Raw genomic sequence first — 25,760 nt, forward strand, 5'->3', positions numbered from 1 at the left:
CCCCTTCATCTACACTGACTGAAGTGGATTTAACAAGTGACATAAGTAAGGGATCATAGCTTACACCTGGATTCACCTGGTCAGTCTATGTCATGGAAAGAGCAGGTGTTCATAATGCTTTGTGCGCTCAGTGTATACTGTACCTCAGAATATTAGGACTATAGGATGCCTAGGAAAAGGATGTTTGGTAACTCTTTACTCTAGGTGTCCTGTCTTTGTTTTAATGCGTTATGTAGCTGTTATAAAGGCTTTGTAAATGCATTCATAAGGACACATACAGTAAAGTGTTACCGGATGTTTAATGCATAGTACAGGTACAGTATATTCTGTAGGCTATGTTTAATGTTTACCGTATACTGTATGTTAATTTTTTGTGGCTGGTTGCAGTTTCTGAGTATGAACATTTGCATAATTGTCACATCATATGAAATATTGATTTGCTGATGCATACATATCCCCAGAGGGACAATGACATAGCTGTTGACGAGCCAGCAGCATTGCACTGACCACACACACACACACACACACACACACACACACACACACACACACACACACACACACACACACACACACACACACACACACACACACACACACACACTCACACTCACACTCTCTCTTATCCAGCAGTACTAATTCGTTTCTCACTGCCTTTGATCCCATGCCATACATGCTCAAGGTGTTACCTTCCATCAGTCCAAGCTCCAGGTGTTACCTTCCATCAGTCCAAGCTCCAGGTGTTACCTTCCATCCAGTCCAAGCTCCAGGTGTTACCTTGCATCAAGTCCAAGCTCCAGGTGTTACCTTCCATCCAGTCCAAGCTTCAGGTGTTACCTTCCACCCAGTCCAAGCTCCAGGTGTTACCTTCCACCCAGTCCAAGCTCCAGGTGTTACCTTCCATCCAGTCCAAGCTCCAAGTGGTACCTTCCATCAGTCCAAGCTCCAGGTGTTACCTTCCATCCAGTCCAAGCTTCAGGTGTTACCTTCCACCCAGTCCAAGCTTCAGGTGTTACCTTCCACCCAGTCCAAGCTTCAGGTGTTACCTTCCATACAGTCCAAGCTCCAGGTGTTACCTTCCATACAGTCCAAGCTCCAGGTGTTACCTTCCATCCAGTCCAAGCTCCAGGTGTTACCTTCCATCTAGTCCAAGCTGCAGGTGTTACCTTCCATCAGTCCAAGCTCCAGGTGTTACCTTCCACCCAGTCCAAGCTCCAGGTGTTACCTTCCACCCAGTCCAAGCTCCAGGTGTTACCTTCCATCCAGTCCAAGCTCCAGGTGTTACCTTCCATCCAGTCCAAGCTCCAGGTGTTACCTTCCATCAGTCCAAGCTTCAGGTGTTACTTTCCACCCAGTCCAAGCTCCAGGTGTTACCTTCCATCCAGTCCAAGCTCCAGGTGTTACCTTCCATCCAGTCCAAGCACCCCTAGTAACATGTCTTACTTTGCATTTACATTTTTCATTTAGCAGACAGTCTTATCCAGAGCAACTTAAGCAGGCTTTAGGATTATGAAACTAAATGTGGATATTGACTGGATGTTGTAGAGTTGTTAAGGACATTTTTTATATATCTATTAGTGACCATGCAGAACACATGTCTTTACCTGATTGTCATCTGTTTTTTCTGACCACAACCACATTATTACATTTTTCAGGCGCCTCTGTCATCATAAATAGAAAGAGAGCGCGAACTCTAGTCTACAGTAGAGAGGATAGAGAGAGCTCTGGTCTACAGTTGAGAGGATAGAGAGAGCTCTAGTCTACAGTAGAGATGATAGAGAGAGCTCTAGTCTACAGTAGAGAGGATAGAGACAGCTCTAGTCTACAGTAGAGAGGATAGAGAGACAGCTCTAGTCTACAGTAGAGAGGATAGAGAGACAGCTCTAGTCTACAGTAGAGAGGATAGAGAGACAGCTCTAGTCTACAGTAGAGAGGATAGAGAGACAGCTCTAGTCTACAGTAGAGAGGATAGAGAGAGCTCTAGTCTACAGTAGAGAGGATAGAGAGAGCTCTAGTCTACAGTAGAGAGGATAGAGAGAGCTCTAGTCTACAGTAGAGAGGATAGAGAGAGCTCTAGTCTACAGTAGAGAGGATAGAGAGACAGTTCTAGTCTACAGTAGAGATGATAGAGAGACAGTTCTAGTCTACAGTAGAGATGATAGAGAGACAGCTCTAGTCTACAGTAGAGAGGATAGAGAGACAGTTCTAGTCTATAGTAGAGATGATAGAGAGACAATTCTAGTCTACAGTAGAGATGATAGAGAGACAGCTCTAGTCTACAGTAGAGAGGATTGAGAGAGCTCTAGTCTACAGTAGAGAGGATAGAGAGACAGTTCTAGTCTACAGTAGAGATGATAGAGAGACAGCTCTAGTCTACAGTAGAGAGGATAGAGAGAGCTCTAGTCTACAGTAGAGAGGATTGAGAGACAGTTCTAGTCTACAGTAGAGAGGATAGAGAGACAGTTCTAGTCTACAGTAGAGAGGATAGAGAGAGACCTCTGGTCTACAGTAGAGAGGATAGAGAGAGACCTCTGGTCTACAGTAGAGAGGATAGAGAGAGACCCCTGGTCTACAGTAGAGAGGATAGAGAGACCTCTATTCTACAGTAGAGAGGATAGAGAGACCTCTAGTCTACAGTAGAGAGGATAGAGAGAGACCTCTGGTCTACAGTAGAGAGGATAGAGAGAGACCTCTGGTCTACAGTAGAGAGGATAGAGAGACCTCTAGTCTACAGTAGAGAGGATAGAGAGAGACCTCTAGTCTACAGTAGAGAGGATAGAGAGACCTCTAGTCTACAGTAGAGAGGATAGAGAGAGACCTATAGTCTACAGTAGAGAGGATAGAGAGAGCTCTGGTCTACAGTAGAGAGGATAGAGAGAGCTCTGGTCTACAGTAGAGAGGATAGAGAGAGCTCTAGTCTACAGTAGAGAGGATAGAGAGAGACCTATAGTCTACAGTAGAGAGGATAGAGAGAGACCTATAGTCTACAGTAGAGAGGATAGAGAGAGCTCTAGTCTACAGTAGAGAGGATAGAGAGAGCTCTGGTCTACAGTAGAGAGGATAGAGAGACAGCTCTAGTCTACAGTAGAGAGGATAGAGAGACAGTTCTAGTCTATAGTAGAGATGATAGAGAGACAGTTCTAGTCTACAGTAGAGAGGATAGAGAGAGACCTCTGGTCTACAGTAGAGAGGATAGAGAGACAGTTCTAGTCTACAGTAGAGAGGATAGAGAGAGACCTCTGGTCTACAGTAGAGAGGATAGAGAGAGACCTCTGGTCTACAGTAGAGAGGATAGAGAGACCTCTAGTCTACAGTAGAGAGGATAGAGAGACCTCTAGTCTACAGTAGAGAGGATAGAGAGAGACCTCTGGTCTACAGTAGAGAGGATAGAGAGACCTCTGGTCTACAGTAGAGAGGATAGAGAGACCTCTAGTCTACAGTAGAGAGGATAGAGAGAGACCTCTGGTCTACAGTAGAGAGGATAGAGAGAGACCTCTGGTCTACAGTAGAGAGGATAGAGAGACCTCTAGTCTACAGTAGAGAGGATAGAGAGAGACCTATAGTCTACAGTAGAGAGGATAGAGAGAGCTCTGGTCTACAGTAGAGAGGATAGAGAGACCTCTGGTCTACAGTAGAGAGGATAGAGAGAGACCTCTAGTCTACAGTAGAGAGGATAGAGAGACCTCTAGTCTACAGTAGAGAGGATAGAGAGACCTCTAGTCTACAGTAGAGAGGATAGAGAGAAACCTATAGTCTACAGTAGAGAGGATAGAGAGAGCTCTAGTCTACAGTAGAGAGGATAGAGAGAGACCTCTGGTCTACAGTAGAGAGGATAGAGAGAAACCTATAGTCTACAGTAGAGAGGATAGAGAGAGCTCTAGTCTACAGTAGAGAGGATAGAGAGAGACCTCTGGTCTACAGTAGAGAGGATAGAGAGAGACCTCTGGTCTACAGTAGAGAGGATAGAGAGACCTCTAGTCTACAGTAGAGAGGATAGAGAGACCTCTAGTCTACAGTAGAGAGGATAGAGAGAGACCTCTGGTCTACAGTAGAGAGGATAGAGAGACCTCTGGTCTACAGTAGAGAGGATAGAGAGACCTCTAGTCTACAGTAGAGAGGATAGAGAGAGACCTCTGGTCTACAGTAGAGAGGATAGAGAGAGACCTCTGGTCTACAGTAGAGAGGATAGAGAGACCTCTAGTCTACAGTAGAGAGGATAGAGAGAGACCTATAGTCTACAGTAGAGAGGATAGAGAGAGCTCTGGTCTACAGTAGAGAGGATAGAGAGACCTCTGGTCTACAGTAGAGAGGATAGAGAGAGACCTCTAGTCTACAGTAGAGAGGATAGAGAGACCTCTAGTCTACAGTAGAGAGGATAGAGAGACCTCTAGTCTACAGTAGAGAGGATAGAGAGACCTCTAGTCTACAGTAGAGAGGATAGAGAGAGACCTATAGTCTACAGTAGAGAGGATAGAGAGAGCTCAATTCTACAGTAGAGAGGATAGAGAGAGACCTCTGGTCTACAGTAGAGAGGATAGAGAGAGCTCTAGTCTACAGTAGAGAGGATAGAGAGAGACAGCTCTAGTCTACAGTAGAGAGGATAGAGAGAGCTCTAGTCTACAGTAGAGAGGATTGAGAGAGCTCTAGTCTACAGTAGAGAGGATAGAGAGACAGTTCTAGTCTACAGTAGAGATGATAGAGAGACAGCTCTAGTCTACAGTAGAGAGGATAGAGAGAGCTCTAGTCTACAGTAGAGAGGATTGAGAGACAGTTCTAGTCTACAGTAGAGATGATAGAGAGACAGTTATAGTCTACAGTAGAGAGGATAGAGAGACAGCTCTAGTCTACAGTAGAGAGGATAGAGAGAGCTCTAGTCTACAGTAGAGAGGATAGAGAAAGACCTATAGTCTACAGTAGAGAGGATAGAGAGAGCTCTAGTCTACAGTAGAGAGGATAGAGAGAGCTCTGGTCTACAGTAGAGAGGATAGAGAGACAGCTCTAGTCTACAGTAGAGAGGATAGAGAGACAGTTCTAGTCTATAGTAGAGATGATAGAGAGACAGTTCTAGTCTACAGTAGAGAGGATAAAGAGAGACCTCTGGTCTACAGTAGAGAGGATAGAGAGACAGTTCTAGTCTACAGTAGAGAGGCTAGAGAGAGACCTCTGGTCTACAGTAGAGAGGATAGAGAGAGACCTCTGGTCTACAGTAGAGAGGATAGAGAGACCTCTAGTCTACAGTAGAGAGGATAGAGAGACCTCTAGTCTACAGTAGAGAGGATAGAGAGAGACCTCTGGTCTACAGTAGAGAGGATAGAGAGACCTCTGGTCTACAGTAGAGAGGATAGAGAGACCTCTAGTCTACAGTAGAGAGGATAGAGAGAGACCTCTAGTCTACAGTAGAGAGGATAGAGAGAGACCTCTGGTCTACAGTAGAGAGGATAGAGAGACCTCTAGTCTACAGTAGAGAGGATAGAGAGAGACCTATAGTCTACAGTAGAGAGGATAGAGGATAGAGAGACCTCTAGTCTACAGTAGAGAGGATAGAGAGAGACCTATAGTCTACAGTAGAGAGGATAGAGAGAGCTCTGGTCTACAGTAGAGAGGATAGAGAGACCTCTGGTCTACAGTAGAGAGGATAGAGAGAGACCTATAGTCTACAGTAGAGAGGATAGAGAGACCTCTAGTCTACAGTAGAGAGGATAGAGAGACCTCTAGTCTACAGTAGAGAGGATAGAGAGAGACCTATAGTCTACAGTAGAGAGGATAGAGAGAGAGCTCTAGTCTACAGTAGAGAGGATAGAGAGAGACCTCTGGTCTACAGTAGAGAGGATAGAGAGAGACCTATAGTCTACAGTAGAGAGGATAGAGAGACCTCTAGTCTACAGTAGAGAGGATAGAGAGACCTCTAGTCTACAGTAGAGAGAATAGAGAGAGACCTATAGTCTACAGTAGAGAGGATAGAGAGAGCTCAATTCTACAGTAGAGAGGATAGAGAGAGACCTCTGGTCTACAGTAGAGAGGATAGAGAGACCTCTAGTCTACAGTAGAGAGGATAGAGAGAGCTCTAGTCTACAGTAGAGAGGATAGAGAGACCTCTAGTCTACAGTAGAGAGGATAGAGAGAGCTCAATTCTACAGTAGAGAGGATAGAGAGAGACCTCTGGTCTACAGTAGAGAGGATAGAGAGAGCTCTAGTCTACAGTAGAGAGGATAGAGAGACCTCTAGTCTACAGTAGAGAGGATAGAGAGAGCTCTAGTCTACAGTAGAGAGGATAGAGAGACCTCTAGTCTACAGTAGAGAGGATAGAGAGACCTCTGGTCTACAGTAGAGAGGATAGAGAGAGATCTCTGGTCTACAGTAGAGAGGAGTACTGGAGTCAGATGGACTTTGTAGTATCTGATCTTCATCTTCAAACGCAGCAGTGACAACGTGATGATATAATATTCTGTCACATGCGCATTGTAGACAGCACACAGCATGCAGGAAAAATGTAACCTTTATTTATGCAGAGAAGTCCCATTCAGCCCTGCTTCAAATCTGCTGGCAGAATTACTCTTTTGTATCAAACGGACAGACAGAAAGGATTGTGCATGTTGCTGTAGGGCTCTTTCGATAAGAACAGCTCCAAACTTAGTTTTGTATGACAATAAGGGTTATCGCACCAATATGAGACAATTTTGTATTTGCGTAATGAATGGTAGGGACACCATTTTACAATAACAGTTTTGTTTTGGAAAGCTACACAAAAATGAAGTGTGAGTGTTAGTTCACAAAGAAAGGGGTTGGGGGGATTATTTCAAATACTCTTTGAAGAGGTAGGGTTTCAGATGTTTTCGGAAGATGGGCAGGGGCTCTGCTGTCCTAGCTTCTGGGGAAAGCTGTCTCCACCATTGGGGTGCCAGGGCAGAGAAGAACTTGGACTGGGATGAGCGGGAGCTGCCTTCCCGTAGGGGTGAGAGGACCAAGAGACCAGAAGTGGCAGAACGGAGTGCTAGGGTTGGAATGTAGGGTTTGAGCCTGAGATACCCAGCCCTGAGAGGGTGAAGGTGGATCTGATGGTTCACGGTGTTGAAGCCAGCAGATAGATCTAGGAGGATGAGAACAGAGGAGAGAGGTTTAGCGGCTTAGACTAACAGTGAAATGCTTGTTTACTGCTTTTCCCAACAATGCAGAGAGAAAAATAGAAAAATAATAGGAATAAATCCATAATGAGTAACTATAACCTGGCTATATACACTGGGTAACAGTATATAGCCGGTTACCCAGTGTATGTGGGTAACAGTTATGCAGGGTTACGAGGTAATTGAGGTAGATAAAGTGCATTAGTAAAGTTTTCACAGCCCTTGACTTTTTCTACATTTTGTTAAAACACAGCCTTATTCTAAAATGTATTAAATTGTTTTTTTTCTTCATCAATCTACACACAATACCCCATAATGACAAAGCAAATGTATTAAAAATAAAAAATAAACGAAAAAATTACATTTACATAAGTAATCAGACCCTTTACTCAGAACTTTGTTGAAGCACCTTTGGCAGCTATTACAGACTCGGGTCTGCTTGGCAGACCTGTATTTGGGGAGTTTCTCCCATTCTCTGCAGATCCTCTCAAGCTCTGTCAGGTTGGATGGGGAGCGTCGCTTCACAGCTATTTTCAGGTCTCTCCAGAGATGTTCGATCAGGTTCAAGTCCGGGCTCTGGCTGGGCTACTCCAGGACATTCAGAGACTTGTCCTGAAGCCACTCCTGCTTGTCTGTGTGTTTAGGGTCATTGCAAACTCAAAGCAGGCTGTCATGTGTCTTTCACTGAGGAGTGACTTGCGTCTGGCCACTCTACCATAAATGTCTGATTGGTGGAGTCTGATTGTCTGATTGCTGCAGAGATGGTTGTCCTTCTGGATGGTTCTCCCATCTTCACAGAGGAACTCTGGAGCTCTCTCAGAGTGACCATAGGGTTCTTGGTCACCTCCCTGACCAAGGCCCTCTCCCCTGATTGCTCAGTTTGGCCGGGCTGCCAGGTCTTGGAAGAGTCTTGGTCATTCAAAACTTGGAGGCCACTGTGTTCTCCCAGTCCCCGCAGAATGATGGAGGCTACTGTGTTCTTGGGGACCATCAATGCTGCAGAAGTGTGTTGCTTCCCTAGATCTGTGCCTCAACACAATCCTGTCTCAGAGCTCTACGGACAATTCCTTCGACCCCATGGCCTGGTTTTTGCTCTGACATGCACTGTCAACTGTGGTACCTTATATAGACAGGTGCCTTTGCAAATCATGTCCAATCAATTGAATTTACCACAAGTGGACTCCAATCAAGTTGCAGAAACAACTCAAGGAAACAGGAAGCTCCTGAGCTCAATTTCGAGTCTCATAGCAAAGGGTCTGAATACTTATATAAATAAGGTATTTCTGTTTTTCTAAAAACCTGTTTTCGCTTTGTCATTATGGGGTATTGTGTGTAGATTGATGAGGAAAACAAATAATTCAATCAATTTTAGAATAAAGCTGTAATGTAACAAAATGTGGAAAAGGGGAAGTGGTCTGAATACTTTCCGAATGCACTGTATGTACATATACTGTAGGTAGGGGTCAAGTGACTAGGCAACAGGATAGATAATAAACAGTAGCAGCAGCATATGTGATGAGTCAAAAGAGTTAAGGCACTGACAGACAGATGGGGTGGCCCATTCATTTTCAATCAAGGCTAGGCAGGGGGCAAAACTCTATCAAGGCGGAGCGGTTGGCGGTGCTCGGGCCCATGGAAGCCGCTCAGCCGAGATGGAGAAAATAGGATTTTGCTCTATTTTTCAAGTTGTGCCGGCATTGTTTTCCAATCACAGTATAACACGTAGCCTGCGTTGTGATACCTCAGCACGTATGCTGTCATGGATCATAGTGACAACAACACTTTATCGCTACGCTCTGATGACACTGATGCTATTACACACACACACACACACTTGGCAGATAGGAAAAATATATACAAACCAGTGTGGCTGCACTCTGAAGTGAGAGAAATTACATTTAAATTTTGTTAACTGCTATCTCCTGCTGCAATGATGTGATCATTTTGTGGGACGTTCCCTCCTTTGTCAAACACTGTTGTACTTTGTCAAATACTTTGGGCATTGCAGAATATTATAGGTGGTGTCTGGTTTGGAAAATAGTAGCATCAATGTCTCACAAAGTTATCATCTTCTAGAAAAATGTGTGTAACCGATGTGTTTTGCAGTCTATCCATTGACAGCCCATAGAATGGCTTCTCTCCTAACCTTATAGCAGCTTTACTGTATGAGTTGGCTATACAGCACAAACCGATCTGGGACCAGGCTACTACTCTGCTGAGACTGAAAAATGCGGATTGCTTCCCACTCCAGGGCTGTGTCCCAAATGGCACCCTATTCCCTGTATACCTTTGCACTACTTCTGATCAGGGCCCATAGTTGTAGCCTGGTCCCAGATCTGTTTGTACTGTATAGCCAACTCCTACGGTTGTTGTCCGGCTATACAACACCAACAGATCTGGGACCATAAGCAGAGCAGTCCTCCCACTGTATTACAGATTGTATAATCTTCTGGTCCTTATTTGGCAGCATGTCTACACGTTTTAGAGTGGAATCAGCAAAATGGACTCCTACTCTACACTTTGTATTTTTATGCTTTATTATAAACTGGGTGGTTCGAACCCTGAATGCTGATTGGCTGACAGCCGTGGTATATTGGAAAGAAATGTATTCAATCTCAATCTCATGGACAGAGCTGTCGATACAGTGACTGACTAGTTTCAAGGTTATGTACACAAGTACATTGAGGTCTTTCTTGCAAGCTCTAAAGCAATCAATGCAGTCATCAATAACATTGTAATACTAAAAATAACATAAGATAGAACAAAAACATACGAGAAATTGAAATAAGACCAGAAGAAAGTAAGAAGCTATATACAGGGTCAGTGCCAATACCATATTTACAATGTGCAGAAATACTGGAGTGATAGAGGTAGTATGTATCACAGAAGGCTGATGGCACCGTAATTGGGGAGTACAGGCTTATGGTAATGACTGGAGCGGAATCAGTGGAATGGTATCAAATACATCAAACACATTGTTTCCATGTATTTGATGCCATTCCATTCGCGCCGTTCCAGTCACGCTGTTATTATGAGTCATCCTTCCCTCATCAGCCTCCACTGGTGTGTATAGGGGTAAGGTGACTAGGCATCACGATATATGATAAACAGAGTAGCGGCAGCATATATGATGATTTTATGTGAGTTGGTGTGGTGTGCGTGTGTGTAGAGTCACTATAAATGTATGTGCATATTATGTGTGTGTGAGAAAATGATGAAGTGACTGTAGGGCCCTGTGAGTGTGCATAGAGACAGTGCAAAAGTTAAATAAATAACGGTCAACTCACCCATTTAATTAGCTATTTAGCAGGCTTGGGGATAGAAGATGTTCAGGAGCCTGTTGGTGTCAGACTTGATGCACCAGTATCACTTGCTGTGTGGAAGCAGAGAGAACAGTCTATGGTTTTAGTGGCTGGAGTCTTGAACGATTTTCCGGGCTTTCCTTTCACACCGCCTGATATAGAGGTCCTGAATGGCAGGGAGCCCCAAGTGAGGCCAACATCTGTAGCGCCATGCCACATAGGCAGGCTATTGCTACTACCCATGATATCAAGATTATAGTTTGAACCATGTTTTGAGGCTATACAGTGTTTGTTTACATTTACATTGTTTAAAAACATAGTAGTAAAACAAGCTCATATTTTGGGTTTTGGTACGACAATTGAAATAAGCTCATGAGGCATGTACAGTCATGGCCAAAAGTTTTGAGAATGACACAAATATTAATTTCCACAAAGTTTGCTGCTTCAGTGTCTTTAGATATTTTTGTCAGATGTTACTATGGAATACCGAAGTATAATTACAAGCATTTCATGTGTCAAAGGCTTTTATTGACAATTACACGAAGTTGATGCAAAGAGTCAATATTTGCAGTGTTGACCCTTCTTTTTCAAGACCTCTGCAATCCACCCTGACATGCTGTCAATTACCTTCTGGGCCACATCCTGACTGATGGCATGCTTGGAGTTTGTCAGAATTTGTGGGTTTTTGTTTGTCCACCCGCCTCTTGAGGATTGACCACAAGTTCTCAATGGGATTAAGGTCTGGGGAGTTTTCTGGCCATGGACCCAAAATATCGATGTTTTGTTCCCCGAGCCAATTAGTTATCACTTTTGACTTATGGCAAGGTGCTCCATCATGCTGGAAAAGGCATTGCTTGTCACCAAACTGTTCCTGGATGGTTGGAGAAGTTGCTCTCGGAGGATGTGTTGGTACCATTCTTTATTCATGGCTGTGTTCTTAGGAAAAATTGTGAGTGAGCCCACTCCCAGAAGCAACCCCACACATGAATGGTCTCAGGATGCTTTACTGTTGGCATGACACAGGACTGATGGTAGCGCTCACCTTGTCTTCTCTGGACAAGCCTTTTTCCGGATGCCCCAAACAATCGGAAAGGGGATTCATCAGAGGAAATGACTTTACCCCAGTCCTCAGCAGTCCAATCCCTGTACCTTTTGCAGAATATCAGTCTTTCCCTGATGTTTTTCCTGGATAGAAGTGGCTTCTTTGCTGCCCTTCTTGACACCAGGCCATCCTCCAAAAGTCTTCGCCTCACTGTACGTGCAGATGCACTCACACCTGCCTGCTGCCATTCCTGAGCAAGCTCTGTACTGGTGGTGTCCTGATCCCGCAGCTGAATCAACTTTAGGAGACAGTCCTGGCGCTTGCTGGACTTTCTTGGGCGCCCTGAAGCCTTCTTCATAACAATTGAACCGCTCTCCTTGAAGTTCTTGATGATCCAATAAATGGTTGATATAGGTGCAATCTTACTGGCAGCAATATCCTTGCCTGTGAAGCCCTTTTAATGCAAAGCAATGATGACGGCACGTGTTTCCTTGCAGGTAACCATGGTTGACAGAGGAAGAACAATGATTCCAAGCACCACCCTCCTTTTGAAGCTTCCAGTCTGTTATTCGAACTCAATCAGCATGACAGAGTGATATCCAGCCTTGACTTCGTCAACACTCACACCTGAGTTAACGAGAGAATCACTGACATGATGTCAGCTGGTCCTTTTGTGGCAGGGCTGAAATGCAGTGGAAATGTTTTTGGGGGATTCAGTTAATTTGCATGGCAAAGAGGGACTTTGCAATTAATTGCAATTCATCTGATCACTCTTCATAACATTCTAGAGTATATGCAAATTGCCATCATACAAACTGAGGCAGCAGACTTTGTGAAAATTAATATTTGTGTCATTCTCAAAACTTTTGGCCGACTGTATAAGTTATATTCTTCAAGAATCAATGGGTATATATCATTAATGTAAAAGTAAAAAAATCAAATAAAAGTTTATTGGCCCATACACAGATTTGCAGATGTTATCGCATGTGCAGCAAAATGTGCAGTAATAAAGTGCAGTAATAAAACCTATAAAATAATACAAAACAAGATGCACTAAATCCAAAGTGAAAAATTAAGAAATATTAGAACGAGCAATGTCAGAGTCCGGAATATATATACGAGGAAATCGTGATGGATACAAGCGAAATTGAATATGCAGATAGGCCTATGCGAATTGTGAATAATGCAAAAGCATGACGAGTAGACCGTTTAGAAACCTTCTATGGATAGGCTACTTCTAATGCATAACCAGGATAAGAAATACATCCGACGCGTTATTGTGAAACCAGCTTTCGTTAAAGAAGGGTAGGGATTGCCTCCTGAGGGCTTGGTTTTTAATTTAGTGAAAATAAGCAATTGTAACAGGAAATTAACTTAAATGTTTTTAAATATGAGTGTCACAGGATAATCTCATCTCTCGTTCCATGATGGGCATGGGGACATGTAGCCTACATGGAGGGGGTTTTACACACATCCAAAATAAGACCAGGAGCTGACTAAAATAATGTACAACACATGGATAAAAGGGGATGTCCGCTCACTGTTTTTCTGCTCCAAAACTTTAAAAAAGATTTGGTGATTTAAGATTTATTTCAAAGCGATCTCACGAGCCAAACCCTTTATTGATAGTTTTGGCTAGTTGGCGAATGCTTTGGGCAGGACAAAAAAACGGGCTTAATTTAGGGGAGAGGAGGCTATGTTTGGTTTTTAATTAAATTAAATGCAATGGGAAAAACACGTTTTTTATGTTTCTAATTACGAGGTTCACATGCACTATGGGCCAGATTCCGACATAGGAAATTAGACGATCTAATGCACGTCTTTCCAATGCATTTCTCAGTTGGTATTCAGACTTACTTTATGAAGGTGCGTAACGGGCTTTGCAGGCGTTGTCCCCTCACTTGCGGAATAAATGTAATTCAACCACTGAAAGCCGTCCAACTGGCTGGTCAACAGATTTTCTTTTGAGTTTTCATTCAATAGAATTTTCAGTACATTTATCTTAAGCCATCCCTTTAAATGCAGTGCACCTTTTAGTTTGAATTTTGTCAACCGACTCACTAGAATATACCAAGAAAACGGATTCAGAATATTAGGGATCAGTGAAAGAAATCCATCTAAATAAATATATGCACATTTGTCTCTGTTTCAGCACCAATTGGTAGATTTGTCGATTATATAGCGTTAAGAAAGTACAGTATTTATGAATCATAAAAAACAGGTTTGGAGTGCCTTCATGAAAGAAAACAGTGGTTTGATTCATTCAGATAATTGCCACATTCAGTTCTTGTTGGAAGATTAGTGTACATAAACTCAGCAAAAAAAGACCCTGTCTTTCAAAGATAATTCGTAAAAATCAAAATAACTTCACAGATCTTCATTGTAAAGTGTTTTAACAGTGTTTCCCATGCTTGTTCAATGAACCATAAACAATTAATGAACATGCACCTGTGGAACGTCGTTAAGACACTAACAGCTTACAGGCAGTAGGCAATTAAGGTCACAGTTATGAAAACTTAGGACACTAAAGAGGCCTTTCTACTGACTCTGAAAAACACCAAAAGAAAGATGCCCATGGTTCCTGCTCATCTGCGTGAACGTGCCTTAGGCATGCTGCAAGGAGGCATGAGGACTGCAGATGTGGCCAGGGCAATAAATTGCAATGTCCGTACTGTGAGATGCCTAAGACAGCCCTACAGGAAGACAGGACGGACAGCGGATCGTCCTCTGCAGTGGCAGACCACGTGTAACAACACCTGCACAGGATCGGTACATCCGAACATCACACCTGCAGGACAAGTACAGGATGGCAACAACAACTACCCGAGTTACACCAGGAACACACAATCCCTCCATCAGTGCTCAGACTGTCCGCAATAGGCTGAGAGAGGCTGGACTGAGGGCTTGTAGGCCTGTTGTAAGGCAGGTCCTCAACAGACATCACCGGCAACAATGTCGCCTATGTGCACAAACCCACCGTCGCTGGACCAGATAGGACTAGCAAAAAGGGCTCTTCACTGACGAGTCGCGTTTTTGTCTCACCAGGGGTGATGGTCGGATTCGCGTTGATCGTCGAAGGAATGAGCGTTACACCGAGGTCTGTACTCTGGAGCGGGATCGATTTGGAGGTGGAGCGTCCGTCATGGTCTGGGGCGGTGTGTCACAGGATCATCGGACTGAGCAATCTCAACACTGTGCGTTACAGGGAAGACATCCTCCTCCCTCTTGTGGTACCCTTCCTGCAGGCTCATCCTGACATGACCCCCCCAGCATGACAATGTCACCAGCCATACTACTCGTTCTGTGCGTGATTTCCTGCAGGACAGGAATGTCAGTGTTCTGCCATGGCCACCGAAGAGCCCGGATCTCAATCCCATTGAGCACGTCTGGAACCTGTTGGATCGGAGAGTGAGGGCTATGGCCATTCCCCCCCAGAAATGTCCGGAAACTTGCAGGTGCCTTGGTGGAAAAGTGGGGGAACATCCTACAGCAAGAACTGGCAAATCTGGTGCAGTCCATGAGGAGGAGATGCACTGCAGTACTTAATGCAGCTGGTGGCCACACCAGATACTGACTGTTACTTTTGATTTTGTCCCCCTCTTTGTTCAGGGACACCTTATTCTGTTTCTGTTAGTCACATGTCTGTGGAACTTGTTCAGTTTATGTCTCAGTTGTTGAATCTTGTTGTCACGTTCCTGACCTGTTTTCCTTTGTTTTGTATTCATTTTAGTTGGTCAGGGCGTGAGTTGGGTGGGTTTGTCTATGTTTGTATTTCTATGTGGGGTTTTGTGTTCGGCCTGGTATGATTCTCAATTAGAGACAGGTGTGTATTGTTTGTCTCTAATTGAGAGTCATACAAAGGCAGCCAGGGTTTCACTGGTGTTTTGTGGGTGTTTGTTCCTGTGTCAGTGTTTGGGCCACACAGGACGGTTGAAGGTTTGTTAGTTTGTTGTTTTGTAGTTTTGTAGTGTCGTGTTTGCTGTTTTCATTAAAAGTATGATTAATCACCAATCCGCATCTTGGTCATATCCATGCTCCTCCTCGTTTGAGGAGGAGAACAACATTGACTGCCTTAACAGAAACACCCACCACAAGAGGACCAAGCGGAGTGGAGAAGGGCAGCGACAGCAGCAGAGACAGACAGAGGAATGGACATGGGAAGACGTCTTGAACGGCAAGGGTTGCTACACATGGGAGGAGATCCTGGCTGGAAAGGATCGCCTCCCATGGGAACAGCTGGAGGCAGCGAGGAGAGCAGAGGCAACCGGAGAGAGGAGCCGAAGGTATGAGGGTACGCGGCTAGCACGGAAGCCCGAGAGGCTCACCCAAAAATTTCTTGGGGGGGGGCTAAAGGGGAGTGTGGCGAAGCCGGGTTGGATACCTGAGCCAACTCCCCGGGCTTGCCGTGGAGTGAGAGGGCGTCGTACTGGTCAGACACCGTGTTATGCGGTAAAGCGCACGGTGTCCCCAGTACGCGTGCTTAACCCAGTGCGGGCTATTCCACCTTGCCGCACTGGGAGGGCTAGGTTGGGCATCGAGCCGGATGCCATGAAGCCGGCCCAACGTATCTGGCCTCCAGTACGTCTCCTCGGGCCGGCGTACATGGCACCAGCCTTACAGGTGGTGTCCCCGGTTCGCCTGCATAGCCCAGTGCGGGCTATTCCACCTCGCCGCACTGGCAGGGCTACGGGGTCCATTCAACCTGGTAAGGTTGGGGAGGCTCGGTGCTCAAGAGCACGTGTCCTCCTTCACGGTCCGGTATATCCGGCGCCACATTCCCACCCCAGCTCAGTACCACCAGTGCCTACACCACGCACCAGGCTTCCAGTGCATCTCCAGAGCCCTGTTCCTCTTCCACGTACTCTCCCTATGGTGCGTGTCTCCAGCCCGGTGCCTCCAGTTCCGGCACCACGCACCAAGCCTCCTGTGCGTCTCCAGAGCCCTGGACGCACTGTTCCTTCTCCCCGCACTCGCCCTGAGGTGCGTGCCCTCAGCCCGGTACCTCCAGTTCCGGTACCACGCACCAGGCCTAGAGTGCGCCACGAGAGTCCAGTGTGCCCTGTTCCTGTTCCCCGCACTCGCCCTGAGGTGCGTGCCCTCAGCCCGGTACCTCCAGTTCCGGTACCACGCACCAGGCCTATAGTGCGTCTCAGCCGGCCAGAGTCTGCCGTCTGCCCAGCGGTGCCTGAACGGCCCGTCTGCCCAGCTCCGTCTGAGCCATCTGTCTGCCCAGCGCCGTCTGAGCCATCTGTCTGCCCAGCGCCGTCTGAGCCATCTGTCTGCCCAGCGCCGTCTGAGCCATCTGTCTGCCCAGCGCCGTCTGAGCCATCTGTCTGCCCAGCGCCGTCTGAGCCATCTGTCTGCCCAGCGCCGTCTGAGCCATCTGTCTGCCCAGCGCCGTCTGAGCCATCTGTCTGCCCAGCGCCGTCTGAGCCATCTGTCTGCCCAGCGCCGTCTGAGCCATCTGTCTGCCCAGCGCCATCTGATTCATCCGTCTGCCACGAGCCATTAGAGCCGCCCGTCTGTCCCGAGCCAGTAGAGCCGTCCGTCAGTCAGGAGCCGCTAGAGCCGTCCGTCAGTCAGGAGCCGCCAGAGACGCCCGCCAGTCAGGAGCTGCCAGAGACGCCCGCCAGTCAGGAGCTGCCAGAGACGCCCGCCAGTCAGGAGCTGCCAGAGACGCCCGCCAGTCAGGAGCTGCCAGAGACGCCCGCCAGTCAGGAGCTGCCAGAGACGCCCGCCAGTCAGGAGCTGCCAGAGACGTCCGACAGTCCGGAGCTGCCCTACAGTCCGGAGCTGCCCTACAGTCCGGAGCTGCCGTACAGTCCGGAGCTGCCCTACAGTCCGGAGCTGCCACTCAGCCCGGACCTGCCGGAGTCCCTCAGCCAGGACCTGCCGGAGTCCCTCAGCCAGGACCTGCCGCCCCTTATCCCGGTGCTGGTCCTTATCCCGGTGCTGCCCCTTATCCCGGTGCTGCCCCTTGTCCCGGTGCTGCCCCTTGTCCCGGTGCTGCCCCTTGTCCCGGTGCTGCCCCTTGTCCCGGTGCTGCCCCTTGTCCCGGTGCTGCCCCTTGTCCCGGTGCTGCCCCTTGTCCCGGTGCTGCCCCTTGTCCCGGTGCTGCCCCTTGTCCCGGTGCTGCCCCTTGTCCCGGTGCTGCCCCTTATCCCGGTGTTGCCCCTTGTCCCGGTGCTGCCCCTTGTCCCGGTGCTGCCCCTTGTCCCGGTGCTGCCCCTTGTCCCGGTGCTGCCCCTTGTCCCGGTGCTGCCCCTTATCCCGGTGCTGCCCCTTATCCCGGTGCTGCCCCTTCATTTAGGTGGGGTTAGTGGGAGGGTGGTCATTGGGAGGGGGATAAAGAAGCGGGGATTGATTATGGTGGGGTGGGGACCTCGTCCACCGCCAGAGCCGCCGCCGTGGACAGACGCCCACCCAGACCCTCCCCTAGACTTTGTGCTGGTGCGCCCGGAGTTCGCACCTTAAGGGGGGGGCTCTGTCACGTTCCTGACCTGTTTTCCTTTGTTTTGTATTCATTTTAGTTGGTCAGGGCGTGAGTTGGGTGGGTTTGTCTATGTTTGTATTTCTATGTGGGGTTTTGTGTTCGGCCTGGTATGATTCTCAATTAGAGACAGGTGTGTATTGTTTGTCTCTAATTGAGAGTCATACAAAGGCAGCCAGGGTTTCACTGGTGTTTTGTGGGTGTTTGTTCCTGTGTCAGTGTTTGGGCCACACAGGACGGTTGAAGGTTTGTTAGTTTGTTGTTTTGTAGTTTTGTAGTGTCGTGTTTGCTGTTTTCATTAAAAGTATGATTAATCACCAATCCGCATCTTGGTCATATCCATGCTCCTCCTCGTTTGAGGAGGAGAACAACATTGACTGCCTTAACACTTGTTATGTTCATACAAAAAAAGTTTGCTGAAAATAAACGCAGTTGACAGTGAGAGGACGTTTCTTTTTTTGCTGAGTTTAGAATTATAATTGGGAGAATAATGTACAATAATAGGCTGTACCCTAGTCTATTTCCTCCATTAACCATGGAACTGTGTGATGACATGGCCAAGTATCTCGCCATGGGTTGGGTTCAAACTGTTAAGGCTTGGTCTATGCTAAGCTCCATAACGATTTAATTCGCCTAAACATATATATTATGAACTGTTACTAATGATCCTCAGCAACAACCACATGGCCTTGACAGGGTTTACAGATAAGCAAATGAGACAATGCATTTAAATGGAATGATAATGGAGGCTATACCAACTGAAGGGAACTAATAGTAAATTGACAGTTTAATATGTGTTGTTATTGGGCCTACTGATGATCAATACAGATGGTGGCTAATATTTAACATGATAGAAATAGGAAACAGAGAAAGTCAGGTTCGCCTATAATTAAGACGTTTCAGAGTGCCCATCTCTGCAAGTTAAAAGGCTGTACAATTTCAATTCTGCATAATGGCACAGCATTTCATAAACTTTACTGCTTTAGTTTGCTGCCATATGATTGGTTTCACATTTGTCAGCGATTATCATGTAAAATAGATCTAAAACAAGTCATTTATATTTACAATTATTTTATCCAAACAGATTACTTATTTACCAAGCTCTAATCAATAGCTCTTATTAAGTTGTAAATTACAGTGGATGGAGAATGGTGTTATTTCTATTGAAAAAAACGAAGTAGATGCTTTTTCCACTTGGAACCGGTCGGTTCGCTAGATTGTATTAAGGGTTTCCTCACACGTAGGTGGCGGAATTATGAGGGAATTAAGTCAAGGAATACCGCGTATCACCTCTGCCACATCTTCATTTATTCCATCTCCACCCCAAACAAATATCAGGTGAATGGCATGCTATTCTCATGCTTAAGTTCACGGTCAGAATACGCATAGAGAGAAAAGTGCATAAAAAGGGAATTATGTTTTGTATGGCCCCAAAAAGCACATCTCTCTTGTTCCATGTGCATAATGGGCACTGTGCTTCATGAGTCATGGCTGGAAGGCTGTGCTTTAGCGGAGACCTGTATTCATGTAGAATCTCTGATTCCAGAAATGTGATTGGAAACCTTTAGTTTAGTGTTTCTCAAACTTCGGTCCGTAGATTGGCGCCAGTATCTCATAGTTAGCTGATTTAGTTTAAAAGTAAATGCTCCTCGAAAAAGGTACTTGGCTGTTCCTGGTACACAAAAGGTTAAAAAAATAAAAACTTGACCTACTGAGTAGTTTATCTAAGTAATGACTTAAAGGCTTATCACGCAACATAGACAATGTGTATGATGCTGATGGACAGGCACTGTCAGAAGAGCTCTGTGTCTCTGTCACCTCCTCTACAGCCCTGTTTCCTCTAAACACGCACACGCAAGCACACACACAACCAGAGAGGCTGTCTTTTTTGCTTTCTTTGGCACATACACACTTCCTCACACACTGCTTGTTTGTCACTTTGGTTCTTGAATCTTCTTTTCTATGTTTGTCCTCAAAGATTAAGGATACGTCTTTCTGAACCTTAGTGGAAATTTGATGCATTCTTATTGTTATATTACAAATAGGAGCAGCTTTTACCGATCTACAAGCTTTGATGACTTGACTTACTGTATGTATTTCAAGTACTGACACATTTAAACACATTGATATTGTAATACTGGATCAAGTCCTGAAGTCTCCCATCTGTTAACTTGTGTTCTTAAATGCATATTATCCTTCTCTGCGAAACTAACTTTCTCGGATTCTTCCATAGCCGCGTGAAGTAGTTTTTTCGCCATCGCGATATATCCGCAAATACATGACTATTAAAGGCTCAGTGCTGACCTAGTTAAATAAAATAACATAACAAAAGGCTCAGTGCACTACTTTTAAAATTATTTTACAATTAGATTTTTCAGGGGATGATGCAGCACCCTCACCACCCCTGCTTCCCGTGGCTATGGACTCTTCTCTAAATGTTCTAAACATCCGCCCCCCTTGTCTTTACTTCTCTTTTCTTTCTTTTCCCAGCCCTGCTTTACGCCACCATCTTCGGTAACGTCACCACCATCTTCCAGCAGATGTACGCCAACACCAACCGCTACCACGAGATGCTGAACAGCGTCCGTGACTTCCTCAAACTCTACCAAGTGCCCAAGGGGCTGAGCGAGAGGGTCATGGATTACATCGCCTCCACCTGGTCCATGTCCCGGGGCATAGATACTGAAAAGGTATCTCAAACTGTAAGCCAGACATTCATTACCTTGACATTCATTACCCTTCCCCCCTGTGTTTGTTTGTTTTTCCTGCATGGTAGCTTCTGCAGCAGGCTGGCCTATTTGTGTTGTGGTGGTGATCGTGACTGTGTGTTTTGTTGTGCTGGACCAGTCCACTTGGGGTGGGGTGGGGGATGGTGTTGAGTTAATGGATAATGCTCTGTAGCACTGCTATATTAACAGATTATCATAAATAGTCATGACAGCTGGTGTTAGTTTATGACAACTGACTTTACCCTGTTTGCTAATCAGACAAACGTTGTCTGATTAGCAAACTGCTTCAGCTAAATAATGGTGTAATATGAGATTATCAGAATAGTTCATTTGATGTGACATGGTTTGAAACCTATTTTAAGCATAGCATATAGAAAAACCAGTGAAGAAATTAAATGTAAGAAATGTGTCCAATAAGTAAAACATTTTGTAAATACTGTACAGCAGTTTGTCTTTTGGGGCTGCCTCAACACTGATAGTTGGGGTAAGTAGGGGTAAGTAGGTGTAGTTCAGTACTGATTTTGGCCCATTCCAATGCTGTATGCGTGTCAGCAGAAAGCAACACTATGCAAGCTTCCAGGCACATTTCTCCCACAGCGCAGGGAGAATGGATGAGGGAAGGAGGGTAAAATCCTTTAAGGATTCTCTGCTATCGCAGACTGACTCACCTCAGCCTCAGGAGTGTAACTGTGGCTGCTGTGACGACAAGAGCATCCCAGCCAGGCCTGTAGAGGGAGGCTGGTTTGATTGGCAGTTTTGGGGGATTCTTTGTATGATATTCTCACATACTCAACTAACTGTAACCCATACCACTAACCTTAAGACACTTTTGGGGTTACTCTATACACTTATACTTCCTGGTTTTTAAAACAGAAAAATCTGATTTACAGAACAGGATTATAACATTGATTTACTGTTGTATTTTCTATGCTCCTAAGTGCTCCTCTAACTTGTTCTTTTCCCCAATGAGCACCATAACTGGATGATGATGATGATATTATTATAAATAACAACCTGTTTTTGGTTGGTTGCCATGATGCGACACCCTTAGAATATTTCAAGATAAAGATGGAAGGGAAAGTCACAAGAGAGAAGAGGATTTGAAGTAATGTATCAACATGCTATCATGGCTGCCAGTCAGACATTTCTGGTTCACCAAAGGCAATGAGTGTGGAAGGTGGCATAATTTGGTTATTTAACTCAACCCTCTCGCTCTGTCCCGCTCTCTTTCTTTCTCTCTCTCTCTCTTTTCCTCTCTCCTTCTCCTCTCCCCCTCCCAGGTATTGCAGATATGCCCTAAAGACATGAGGGCAGATATCTGCGTCCACCTGAACAGGAAAGTCTTCAAAGAACACCCTGCGTTCAGGTTGGCCAGTGACGGTTGCCTGCGTGCCCTGGCCATGGAGTTCCAGACTATCCACTGTGCCCCTGGTGACCTCATCTACCATGCCGGAGAGAGCGTGGACAGCCTCTGTTTCGTGGTGTCAGGATCCCTGGAGGTCATCCAAGATGACGAGGTGGTGGCCATCTTAGGTGAGTACTTGTTCATTGTACAGTATGATGAAGTAGGCTTACATGGTAGCCATTTTGGGTGAGTTGGCTGTCCATTGTACAGTACGAGGTGGTGGCCATTTTGGACGAGTTGCTGTTGAGCCGGTGCACAGTGGTACCATGGTGGTCATTTTTGCTTGGATTTCTCTAGTTGGCTTTACCTCAGGACATGACTGCTCGCTATTAAAATTACATTTTTTGGAGGGGATAACTAGCTTGCAAATCTTTTGACAAGTGGATGGAAATTGCTACTCAAATTGTAATGGGAAAAAGCGATATATTGAGCAGAAATAGCCTCAATATTAGATCTGAGGGACTCAACAGTGCCTCTATTGACACCAGCACTTCCATCTCAAAGCAAACAGGTCTATGTAGATTTGAAAATTGCTAACTTGGCGATAATAATACGCTGGATATACCTACCAAAATGCTTGTTTTTGACATTACCGTAACGTTGCTTTGAGGCAAGTGGAAAATGGAGCCCCAGGACTTTTCTCTTCGGAGATAAGGTCTTGACAGGAGGTCACTATGGGACAGAGACTAGGAATTCCTCTGATAATATCATCAGTGTGTACATGTCTACCTCAATTACCTCGTACCCCTGCACATCAACACGGTACTGGTACCCCGTGTATATAGCCAGGTTATAGTTGCTCATTGTGTATTTATTCCTTGTGTTATTATTTTTCTATTATTTATATATTTTTCCCTCTCTCTGCATTGTTAGAAAGGGCCCGTAAGTAAACATTTCACTGTTAGTCTACACCTGTTGTTTACCAAGCATGTGACAAATAACATTTTATTTTACCCCAACAACAGTCCCTGTTGAGACATTAACAAGGTGTTAATGTGGGATTGGAGGGTGAAGGCTACACAGCTAAATGTTGAGTGTCTGTAGATCACGCCTTGTTATACAGTATGTCTGAGTAATGCATTCTTTGTCCTTAATCACATTCCTGGTTTTGGTTGGTCGTGTGTGTGTGTGTGTGTGTGTGTGTGTGTGTGTGTGTGTGTGTGTGTGTGTGTGTGTGTGTGTGTGTGTGTGTGTGTGTGTGTGTGTATATGTATGTATGTATGTGTATATATATATATATATATATATATATATGCAGACTGTTGTATGTATCCAACCCTGTTTACATGGCCCTGAAATATCAGAAAATAGTTATTGCTACATAGACAAACATTGACGGTGCTGGGCAAATAACAAACATTGCCGGGAAAATATACAAACAACATCATTTAAAAAGTGAACAGTAATAATGCAACACATCAATACACACAAAATGGATGTTCCTCCCTGGGTCTGCTGGGTAACAGAGCTGTGGTTGTTTTCTCTCACGTTGCTGACCTGTAATTGGTGGGTTGGCTCGTGGGGAGGATTAATATCATGTTTTGTTGTAATACTTTCCCTGGCTATTTCATGGCAATGGAACCCTGGGTGATGAACTAGCTACCGCAGTCAATCACTTTCTCACTAATGGCCTACAGTATCACTGCTGCACCAGCACCGTGATCGTTCTACTTCCTCTCTTGGGTTTTCACAAACTGCAGGACATGAAAGCATTTGTTTAAGGGTTTCCAAGATTCAACCAAATCTGAAGAACAGCATTCTAACTGTAGCTGTCTTGCTGTGCCTTTTTCCCCTCTCTGTCACTGCCTTGGTTTGTTTCAGGCTGTACGACATGAAAGCCTTGTTTTTTTTAATCAATCTAATCTGATTATGCTGACAAACTCATCAAAACTATCCTTTGTATCACAACCGATGTGTCAAACATGTTTTACAATTTGAGTGTAAAATAGGCCATTGTTTAGTTGATTTATATAGTTAGGAGTGACTACCACTGACCCAGAAACTACCACTATAAGTAAGTTTGTAAATAGCCTTGAGTTGTGCGAGCTGGAAGGGCTCATAGGAGCTGGAGCCTATCTACTGTTTGTGTAGTTTGAGGCAGCTTGATGTACAAGTACACCCCCTGGACAGGATACAAGTCTATCCCAGGGCCTTACCCCCAATCTATCTTCTTATGCTGAGTGTCAAGCAGTGATGCATCGGGTCCCATTTTTACAGTCTTTGGTATGACTCGGATGAGGATCAAACTCCCAACCTTCTAATCTCGGGGAATGAAAATGTGGGCCTACACCCACCCATTTACGCGCTGTAATTCAATGTTGGCTGTGTATTTGATGGGTGTTGGCAGCTTTTCAACAACATACCGTAATGCTGAGGCAGATGTCAGTTTCAATTAGGAAGAGACTAATATAAACCGCTCGCTTTTCTGGATGTAAACACAGTCTGTGTGTGTGTGTGTGTGCGAGCATGCGTTTGGGTGTGCGTGCCTGCGTGTGTGTCTGTGTGCTGGTGTTAGATGAAAGATAGGCTCAGCTAAATTACTTTGCCACGAGCAGCACCGCAGATGAGCGAGATGCAAGACTTTGCTCTCACACAGTCACCACAGTCTCTGCGCATGTGCACGGGTCTGCTTTACGCTGTAAGTGCATGGTAGGTACGGGACCAAAACAGCTGAGAAGTTTAGCCTCGCACTTCAACGCTCTTAGTTGTTGCGGAAATTAACCCACTGTGCTGTTTACTTTGTGCACCTACGTTATATCGCTGAGCTTACCATCTAAAGGAGTAGATAAACTGAACTATAGCAGGTTGGTATTCTGTGTTAAGCTGTGGTGTTCTGTGATGTTCTGTTCTATGTTGTGCTGTACTGTGCTGTACTATACTGTGATGTACTGTTCTGTGCTGTACTGTACTGTTCTATACTGTGCTGTACTGTTCTATACTGTGGTGTACTATACTGTGCTGTGCTGTACTATTCTATACTGTGCTGTACTGTACTGTACTATGCTGTGCTGTACTGTACTATACTATGCTGTGCTGTACTGTACTGTACTATGCTGTGCTGTACTGTGTTATGTTGTTTTGTTCTGTGCTACATTGTTACTTTGTGCTGTGCTGAGTGCTAGTCAGAGCTTGTCTGGGGAGAGGGATAGGTAGAATAGGAAATTATCCTGACTTTGATATTTCTCCAGCAAGCTACAAATAACTCCCTTACCGTTGCTCCTCAGCCTATGCCATTAAGATTTGTTTTTCCTTGAGCTAAATTCGGTGTCTTTCTACGAAAGTAAATTCAATTCTTTGGGATTTCTTTGCAGTATGGTGATTAGCAAAGTGACTGATGGGAGAGATCTCCTGTTTATGATGTTTAATGTTTGGATTCCTTTTTTATTTGATTGGTGGATTCAAATAAAGTATTTAAAATGTATGTGTTTGTGTGTGGGGGCTGGTTCTTCTATCCTTGTGCAGACCTAAAATCCCACAAAGTCTGCACAAGAATTGTAAAACGAAGATTCTTCCTCGTGGGGACATTTCCCACGTCCCAATGAGGACGAAGGCTATTTTAAGCTTAGGGGTTAGGTTTAGGGGTACAATTAGGGTAAGGGGTTAGTGGTTTGGGTTAGGGTCAAGGTTAGGTTTTGGGTTAGGAGTTAGGGATAACCCTAACCCTATTTTCC

The 25,760-nt window shown here is 45.2% G+C and overlaps 1 protein-coding gene across 1 annotated transcript in view; it reads left to right on the forward strand.

Moving 5' to 3' along the window:
* Positions 1-25,760, forward strand: part of LOC129859180 (potassium voltage-gated channel subfamily H member 1-like) — a 95,603-nt gene that overhangs the window by 39,570 nt on the left and 30,273 nt on the right. The window contains exons 10-11 of the mRNA XM_055928626.1: positions 20,446-20,645; positions 21,965-22,217. Coding sequence (XP_055784601.1) covers positions 20,446-20,645; positions 21,965-22,217 — 453 coding nt within the window. The remainder of the gene's footprint in view (positions 1-20,445; positions 20,646-21,964; positions 22,218-25,760) is intronic.

The sequence above is a fragment of the Salvelinus fontinalis genome, chromosome 1 (genome assembly GCF_029448725.1).
Source record: "Salvelinus fontinalis isolate EN_2023a chromosome 1, ASM2944872v1, whole genome shotgun sequence".
Classification (NCBI taxonomy): Eukaryota; Metazoa; Chordata; class Actinopteri; order Salmoniformes; family Salmonidae; genus Salvelinus; species Salvelinus fontinalis.